At 34.8% G+C, this 8751-nt stretch overlaps 1 protein-coding gene across 1 annotated transcript; it reads left to right on the forward strand.

Moving 5' to 3' along the window:
- Positions 1 to 361: 361 nt before the first annotated feature.
- LOC107505951 (olfactory receptor 6C6-like) lies at positions 362 to 1300 on the forward strand. Its single transcript, XM_016136381.2, has one exon. It carries the CDS (start codon positions 362 to 364, stop codon positions 1298 to 1300), a length of 939 nt encoding a protein of 312 aa, XP_015991867.2.
- The last annotated feature ends 7451 nt before the right edge of the window (positions 1301 to 8751 follow it).

Consider the following 8751-nt stretch of genomic DNA (forward strand, 5'->3'; position numbering starts at 1 on the left):
AAAATATACATAGAAAATATACTTTGTGTAATACTTTTTTTATTTAAAACATTTAAACAGAATTCAGCTCATCTGGAAATGATCAGCTCTAATTTAAATTATCTTTCAAGTTTAATTAAGGAAAAAGAAAGAATTTAGTAGTGTAAAGATAATTGTGGCTTAAAAGGAATGTTTAGAGACAGCTTAGGTTGCTCTACTCTATAATTTTTAGGTGTCTGTCTTATCAAATTGGATCAACCTTTTAAACTTATTTACATTTCAGAATATGTTTTTTCTTTGTCTGTAGATTTTTTAAATTAATGTTATTTCCACTTTTGGAGTTTTTTTTCCCTATGTCTATATAATAGGACTCAAATTTGAAATGAGGAACCAGTCAAGAGAGATAGAGTTCATTCTCCTGGGACTGACTGATGACCCACGACTGCAAATTGTGATTTTCATATTTCTCTTTCTAAATTATACATTTAGTGTGACAGGAAACTTATTCATCATCCTTCTTACCCTGCTGGATCCCCGCCTCAAGACTCCTCTGTATTTTTTTCTCCGAAATTTCTCCTTCTTGGAGGTTTCGCTGACAACAATCTGTATTCCCAGATTCCTGATAACTATCGTGACTAAAAACAAAATTATTTCCTACAATGGTTGCGTATCTCAGTTATTCTTTTTCCTCTTATTTGGAGTTACAGAATTTTACCTACTGGCTGCCATGTCTTTTGACCGTTTTGTAGCAATCTGCAAACCCCTACATTACCCGATCATTATGAGCAATAAAATGTGCTACCAACTTGTACTCAGTTCATGGACAGCTGGCTTTCTGATTACCTTTCCACCATTAGTCCTGGGACTAAAACTGGAATTCTGTGCTTCCAAAGTCATTGATCATTTCATATGTGACACTTCTCCTGTGCTGCAGATTTCTTGCACAGATACTCATTTCCTAGAATTAGTTTCATTTGTCTCAGCTGTTGTAACACTTGTGGTCACATTGCTGTTAGTGATTATTTCCTATGCATATATTATCAAGACCATTCTAAAGATCCCTTCCACTCAGAAAAGAACAAAGGCTTTTTCCACTTGTTCTTCTCATATGATTGTAGTCTCCCTTACTTACGGTAGTTGTATTTTTATTTACATGAAGCCATCGGCAAAGGAAAGGGTGACTTTATCCAAAGGTGTAGCTGTTATCTATACCTCAGTTGCCCCTTTATTAAACCCTTTCATTTACACTCTAAGGAACCAGCAAGTGAAACAAGCCTTCAAGGATATACTCCAAAAGATTTTTTTTTCCTTCAAAAAATGAGGAAAATTTTTTACTTTAAAATTTTGGAGGAAAAAAGCAAACAAAAAAATTTTATTCATTTTTAAGTTCACTTAATCTGTCCTACAATTAGCCTTCTCCTAACATTTTAGTCCAAACTTTCAGCACAATGTACCTTTCTTCCTACTTCTCTTTATGATTATTATTCTTTTCTGTGCTATAGTAAGAGTCCTCTTCAGGTTATCAACACAAATGTTGTCATTTACTCTGAAAGACATGGTACTGAACCTCAAAAAAACTATTTTAATTACATATTAATCATGAGATTTTATAGGCATGAATGTAACCACATGCACTACTGGCTAACATCACAAGACTGATAATTCAGAGTGTAGACTTTTGAGACAGTTAACCAGGGTTTAAATCCAGACATACATGTTAGCCTGATCGAGTTCCTCAAATTCTTTGTTGCTAAGTTTCTCCAGTTATAAAATAGATAAAATAATAATAATTCTTATTTATAAGGTTATTTTGAGAATGAAATGAGACAGTATCTATAAAGTGATTCTAGATCTGCATCTGGCTAAGACAGAACTCTCGGTAAGTGTTAGCTGCCTTTGGGGGAAAAGATTGACTCTGCTTAGACAGTATTCAATCAGGCAAGAAAAAAAGGTAGGCTTCAAATTAGCAAAAGCTTGTATGTCCTAAAATGTACCAGGAATTTATTTGGTAGGTCTCTAGACCTGAAAATTTGGAGTGAATAGAATTACCTACCTGAGTAGCTTATTTAAATTAAAGTTCATGATCTCCTACTTAAAATATATTTTCAATTAACCTGGAGCGCAGTATAGAAACATGGACTATAATGATTCTGAGGCAGGTGGTTCATATGAGAGTCTCTTTTTAAACCTAATACTCTATGTTCATTTTAGAAAGATTGTTCTGTTAACTGTATTAGAATGGATTTTTAGATGTTAAGAGTCCAGAAGAAAAGTTGGAGAACTGTTTTAAACTAAATGAGTTAGCTGAGAGTTAACTTGTGATAGTGGCAATGAATCTGAAGCTCTGGGAGATGGCTCCAAAGATATTCAGGAGAACAAACTGATAAATGAAAGGAGCTTTTTAAAAAAATTAGTTGATTCTTCCTGGGACTTCCTCTCTGCTCACTCCTGCGGGTACTCACTCATATATTGAATGCCTTTTAAAAAAGGAGTAGTATTGATATTCTGTCAGATTTTAAAAATAACCTACAAAGAAATCACTAAAAAATATAGAGTTTCATATTGGCTATAACATGCCATCAAAGAAATATGAGTAAAAAATCATTAAGGTATTTGATGGTATAAAGATTATCTCTGTGGCCCTGAATAGATATAATTTAAGTTCAGGTTTGTGTTCTGATTCATTTTATAACTCTTAAGCCTACAGTTTTCCATCTGCTTTTCTATGGCATATAGAAGGGAGCGAACCTATACTTAAAGCCCTGAAAGCCTCCATCCACAGAGTTTACTTTCCAATAAGCTCTTAAAAAATTATTAGATCCTTATTGAACTTGTGATTTGTAAACATTATTTTGTTTTCTTTAGGTCATGTTTTTACTTTCCGGAAAGGGCCCTTTGATTACAAAAGTTATAATTTTGATGAAGTCAAATTTATCTATTTTTTCTTTCATTGCTTGTGCTTTTGGTGTCATATTTCAGGCATTATTGCCTAATCCAAAGTAACAAAGATCTATCCCTAAGATTTGTTCTAAGATATTTATAGTTTTTGTTCTCATATTAAGGTCTTTGATATTTTTTTTGACTCGATTTTTTGTATGTGGTGTGAAGTAGTGATAAAAGTTTTCTTTTTCATGTAGATATTGTTATCTCAACATAATTGATTAAAAAGATTATTATTTCCTCATTGAATAATTTTGGCAACCTTGTTATAAATCTATTGAAAAAAATCTATTGACCATAAATGTATGGTTCTATAATAATACTTTCAATTCTATTCCATTGATCTATTTATTGTTATGAGAGTATCAGACCATCTTGATTACTGTAGTTTTATAGTAATTTTGAAATTGGAAAGTGTGACTATTTCTTTTTGTTTCTCTTTTTCTGTATTGTTTTGGCTGTTCAGGGTTCCCAGAAATTCCATGTATCTTTTAAGATTAGCTTGCCCACTGATGCAAAAAAGAGCAATGAAAATTTTTATAAGAATTACATCGAAACTATAGATCAGCCTGGAAAGTATCACCATCTTAAATAACAATGTTAAGTCTATTATCTGTAAACATGGAAGTCTTTTTATACAGTCTTTGTCTTTTTTAAAAGTTTCATCATTTTCTTTGTACAAGTATTATACTTCCTTAATTAGATTTATATAAACTAACACTTATAACTGAACAATAAAAGGACCAAAAAATAAAAAAATAGGCAAATGACTTGAGTGTACATTTCTCCAAAGAAGATATACAAAGGGCAAAAAGCACATGAAAAGATGCTCAAAATCAGTAGTAATAGGGAAATGCAAATCAAAAACCACAAGGACATGATACTTCATAGCTGCTAGGATAGGTTGTAATATATAATAACAAGCATTACTGATGATGTACAAAAATTAGAACCCTCATACATTTCTGGTGGGAATGTAAAATAGTGTAGTTAATGTAAAAACAGTTAGGCAGTTCCTCAAAAGTTAAATATAGAATTACCATATGACCCAGCAATTCTAGTTCAATTGAAAATATAGGGAGGATTGGTGGTAACATGGTGGAGTGAGAGACATCCCCAGATCTCTTCCCTTGAAACAACAATAAGCTGAACATCCAAAACTCAACAAAAAACACCCAAATTGCACATCAACTTGTCTGAATGTGGGATCTGTGCATAAGAGCTACCACAGGTCAGAACCCTGGGGGTCAGGCAGTGGACTGAAGGAAGAGGGAGAGGGGAGAAGGTGCAGCAACTTCCTTGAACAGCCCCGCCTGGGAACACTGTGAGCTCCCCACAGCCGGCCGGCGGCAGTGCCCAGTCATCAGGGCAGAAGGCAGAGAAGCGAGACAAAACCACAGAAAAATGGTTGATTTTTACCAGCCATGGTTGCAAAACCGAGGCTGAGCCACAGCCTCCAACCCTCAACCCAGAGGGCCCCTCCCCGCCATACCCTCTGAGACTGATCACTGCGGAGCCCCACGGGAATCTGAGCAAATGCTGCCAAGACTGTCGCTGACACTGACAGGGACTGAAACTAAAGGTAGCAAGAGTGATTAAATATCTACAATAATTTTTTTAATGCATTATTAAGGCTTTATATAAAGCAGGGATCTAAGAGGCTTAGACACCACCTACTGGAAACCAAAAGAAAAGAGCCTTCTTTGCAACAAGCTAGAGAGACCTTTATATAATAAACCTTCTTTCTGGAAAAACAGCAGAATACACTTCCATTAATGCCCAGGTGAAGAAATAGTCCATTAAACACCATGAACAACCAAGGTGACAAGGCATCTCAAAAAGAGAGAAAAATCTCCAGAAAAGAAGATTACACACAGGGAAATATGCCACTTAAATGACAGAGAATTCAGGATGGTTCTTTTGAAAAAATTCAGTGACAGCCAAAACAAATCATATCAACAATTTCAGTAATTAAAAAAAAAAAAAACAACTAGATGAGCTGAGCAAGAAGACTGAAACCTTCAAGAAGAACATAATAAATATTCTGGAGATAAAATACACACTGCAAGAGTTGAAACATGAAATAGTTAGCTTGGAAAATAGAGTTGACCAAGTGGAGGCAATGATCAGTGAAATAAAACAGAAGGAAGAAGAGAGAAACTGAAGAATGAAAAATAATGAAAGAAATTCAAGAACTAGCTGATACCATCAGGAGAGGAAACATAAGAATAATGGGCATTATCGAAGGCAAGGAAAAGGAGCAAGGACTAGAAAGCATTTTCAGACAAATAATGACTTTCACAAATCTAAGGAATGAACTGGAGCTTGGAATTCAAAAAGTCAACAGAACACCTAATTATCTCAACCCAAAAAGGCCTTCACAAAGATACATTGTATTAAAATGATCAAAAATCAATGACAAAGATAGAAGTCTAAAGGTAGCAAGGGAGAATAAAACTCTAACTTATAAAGGAAAACGTATTAGATTATCATCAGACTTCTCAGCACAAACCTTACCAGCCAGAAAGAAATGGAAACAAATATTAAAACTATTAAGGGAAAAGAACTTGTAGCCTAGAGTAATGAATCCAACTAAGCTCTACTTGAGATATGAAGGAGAATTAAGATCTTTCCAGACATACAAAAATTGAGAGACTTCTCCACTACGAGCCCTGCACTACAGGAAATAATGAAAGCAGTCACCTCACCTAAAATAAAATGACAAAAAAACAAAAACAAAAAACATAATCAGGAGTAAAGTGACTATCAGGCAAATAGAAGCAGAGGAGTGTAACCCTTACTAAGAGCAGAGCATTATAAGCTTAAACAATTAGGAGAGATTTGCTAGAGCAAGAGAATAATGAAAGTTCAGCATACATAGGGACAAATTGAGACAACAATGATTGAAAAGGGGAGGCTTCGAAGATGCACATTCACAAAGGGGAATGGAGATAGGGCATGCACAGAAGAAAATAGATAACTGTACATATATAACTATCCTTTACATATTCATAATGGTAACCACACATAGAAGATTCAAAAATAAAGTACACAACATAAAACAACAAGAACAAGACGAAAAACCTAAGAAGCCAACCAAAATAAAGAAAACAGAAACACAAGGACAAGGAAGCAATGGAAACATGAAGCTACGAGAAAGCAAAAGATAAAATGGCTATAAGAAAACTTCACATTTCAATCATCACCCAAAATGTAAATGGAATGAACTCACCAATAAAAAGGCATGGAGTTGCAGAATGGATCAGAAAACAAAACCCAACCATATGCTGCCTTCAGGAGAAACATTTCAACTCCGAAGACAAATACAGACTCAAAGTGAAAGGGTGGAAAATGATATTTCAAGCAAATGGCATTCAGAGAAAAGAGGGAGTAGCTGTACTGATATCAGATGAAATAGACTTTGAAATAAAAAAAGGCAAAGAAAGATACTGAGGGACACTTCATAATGATAAAGCGAATCATCCACCAAGAAAACATAACACTTATTAATATCTATGCTCCCAATCAGGGAGCCCTGAAATATATAAACCATTTACTAACAGAACTAAAGGGAGAAACAGACCAAAACACTATCATAGTAGGGGACCTAAATATCTCACTGTAGGAAATAGACAGATCATCCACACAGAAAATCAATAAGGAAATAACATCCTTAAATGACACATTAGACCAATGAACATAATTGACATTTACAGAGCCTACCACCCCAAAACAGCTGTGTATACATTCTTCTCTAGTGCTCATGGAACATTCTCAAGGACTGACCACAAACTGGGACACAGAGATAGCCTTGACAAATATAAGAGGGTTGAAATCATACCAGCCGTATTTTTTTAGCATAATTTTAAAGCTGGAGATCTACAGTAAAAAGAAAGTGGGAAGAACAACAAATACATGGAGATTAAACAACATGCTACTGAAGAACAATTGGATAAGAGAAAAAATAAAAAGAAAGAACAAAGCGTACAGAGAACTGAATGATAATGATAGTACAACATGTCAAAACTTTGGGGACATGGCAAAAGCAGTCATAAGAGGAAAGTTCATATAATTACAGGCCTACCTCCCAAAACAAGAATGAGCCCAAATAAACAACCTAATGATTCATATCAAACACCAGAAAAGGAAGAACAAATGAAGCCTAAAGGCAGCAGAAGGAAAGAAATCATCAAAATGAGAGCAGAAATAAGTGAAATTGAAAACAAACAATGGAAAAAATAAAAGAAAGAAAGAGCAGGTTCTTTGGGAAGGTTAATAACACTGATAAACCCCTGACTAGACTCACTAAAGAAAAAAGAAAAAGGCACAATTAAACAAAATCAGAGAGGAATAAGGGGAAATTACGACACACATTGCAGAAATACAAGGGATCACACAAGAATATTATGAAAAAGTATATAACCCTAAATTAATAACCTAGAAGAAATATACCAGTACTTAGAAAAATATAATCTTCCTAGACTGAATCAAGAACCGGAAAATCTAAATAGACAGATCAGCAGTATGGAAATTGAAACAATCATCAAAAACCTACCAAAAAGTAAAAGTCCAGGACCAGATGGCTTCACCAGTGAATTCTTCCGAACATTCAAAGAAGATTTAATACCTGTTCTCCTCAAACTCTTTCAAAAACTCGAAGAGGAGGCAATACTGCTCAACTTGTTTTATGAGGCCAATATCACTCTGATACCAAAACCTGGTAATGAGAACACACACATACACACAAACTACAGACCACTATCTCTCATGAACACAGATGCAGAAATCCTGAATAAGATACTAGCAAACTGAATACAGCAACATATTAAAAAGATTATACACCACGATCAGGTGGGCTTCATCCCGGGGGCACAGGGATGGTTCAACATACGCAAATCGATTAACGTGGTACACTACAGAAATGCATTAAAAAATAAGAATCATAAGATCATATCAATAGATGAAGAAAAAGTCTCCCACAAGATACAGCACTCATTTGTGATCAAAACACTAAACAAGTCAGTATAGAAGGAAAGTACCTTAACATAATAAAGGCCACATATGACAAACCCTCAGCCGACATTATACTTAAGGGTGAAAAACTGCAAACCTTCTCGCTAAGATCAGGAACAAGGCAAGGCTGTCCACTATTGCTACTGTTATTCAACATAACATTAGAGGTCCTAGCAAGTGCAATCAGGCAAGAGAAGGATATAAAAGGCATCCAAATAGGAAACAAAGAAGTCGAATTGTCAATATTTGCGGATGACATGATTCTCTATATAGAAAACCCAAAAGACTTCACAAGAACACTACTAGAAACGATAAGCAAATACAGTAAAGTCTCTGGACACAAAATCAATATTCAAAACTCCTTAGCGTTCCTCAACTCTAATAATGAAGTGTCAGAAAAAAGAAGTGGAAAACATCATTCCTTCTGCCATTGCAACAAAAAGAATAAAATACCTAGGAATGGATCTAAAGAAACATGTGAAGGACCTCTATAATGAACACTACAACACCCTATCAAAAGAAATCGAAGAAGATACAAAGAAATTGGAAGATATTCCACGTTCTTGGATTGAAGAATCAACAGAGTTAAAATGACCATATTACCTAAAGCATTATACAGATTTAATGCAATCCCCATCAAAATCCCATCAGCATTTTTTAAAGAAATAGAACAAAAAATCATCAGAATTGTATGGAAGCACGAAAGGCCCCGAATTGCCGAAGCCATTCTGAGAAAAAAGAACGAGGCTGGAGGCGTCACTCTGCTCGACTTCAAATTATACTACAAAGCGACAGTAATCAAAACAGCATGATATTGGC

This window comes from Rousettus aegyptiacus, unplaced genomic scaffold (genome assembly GCF_014176215.1).
Source record: "Rousettus aegyptiacus isolate mRouAeg1 unplaced genomic scaffold, mRouAeg1.p scaffold_m13_p_2, whole genome shotgun sequence".
In the NCBI taxonomy this organism is placed as follows: domain Eukaryota; kingdom Metazoa; phylum Chordata; class Mammalia; order Chiroptera; family Pteropodidae; genus Rousettus; species Rousettus aegyptiacus.

Bases quoted from the DNA above. Each gene is read 5' to 3' on its own strand.
- LOC107505951 (XM_016136381.2), top strand. From the start codon at position 362: ATGAGGAACCAGTCAAGAGAGATAGAGTTCATTCTCCTGGGACTGACT.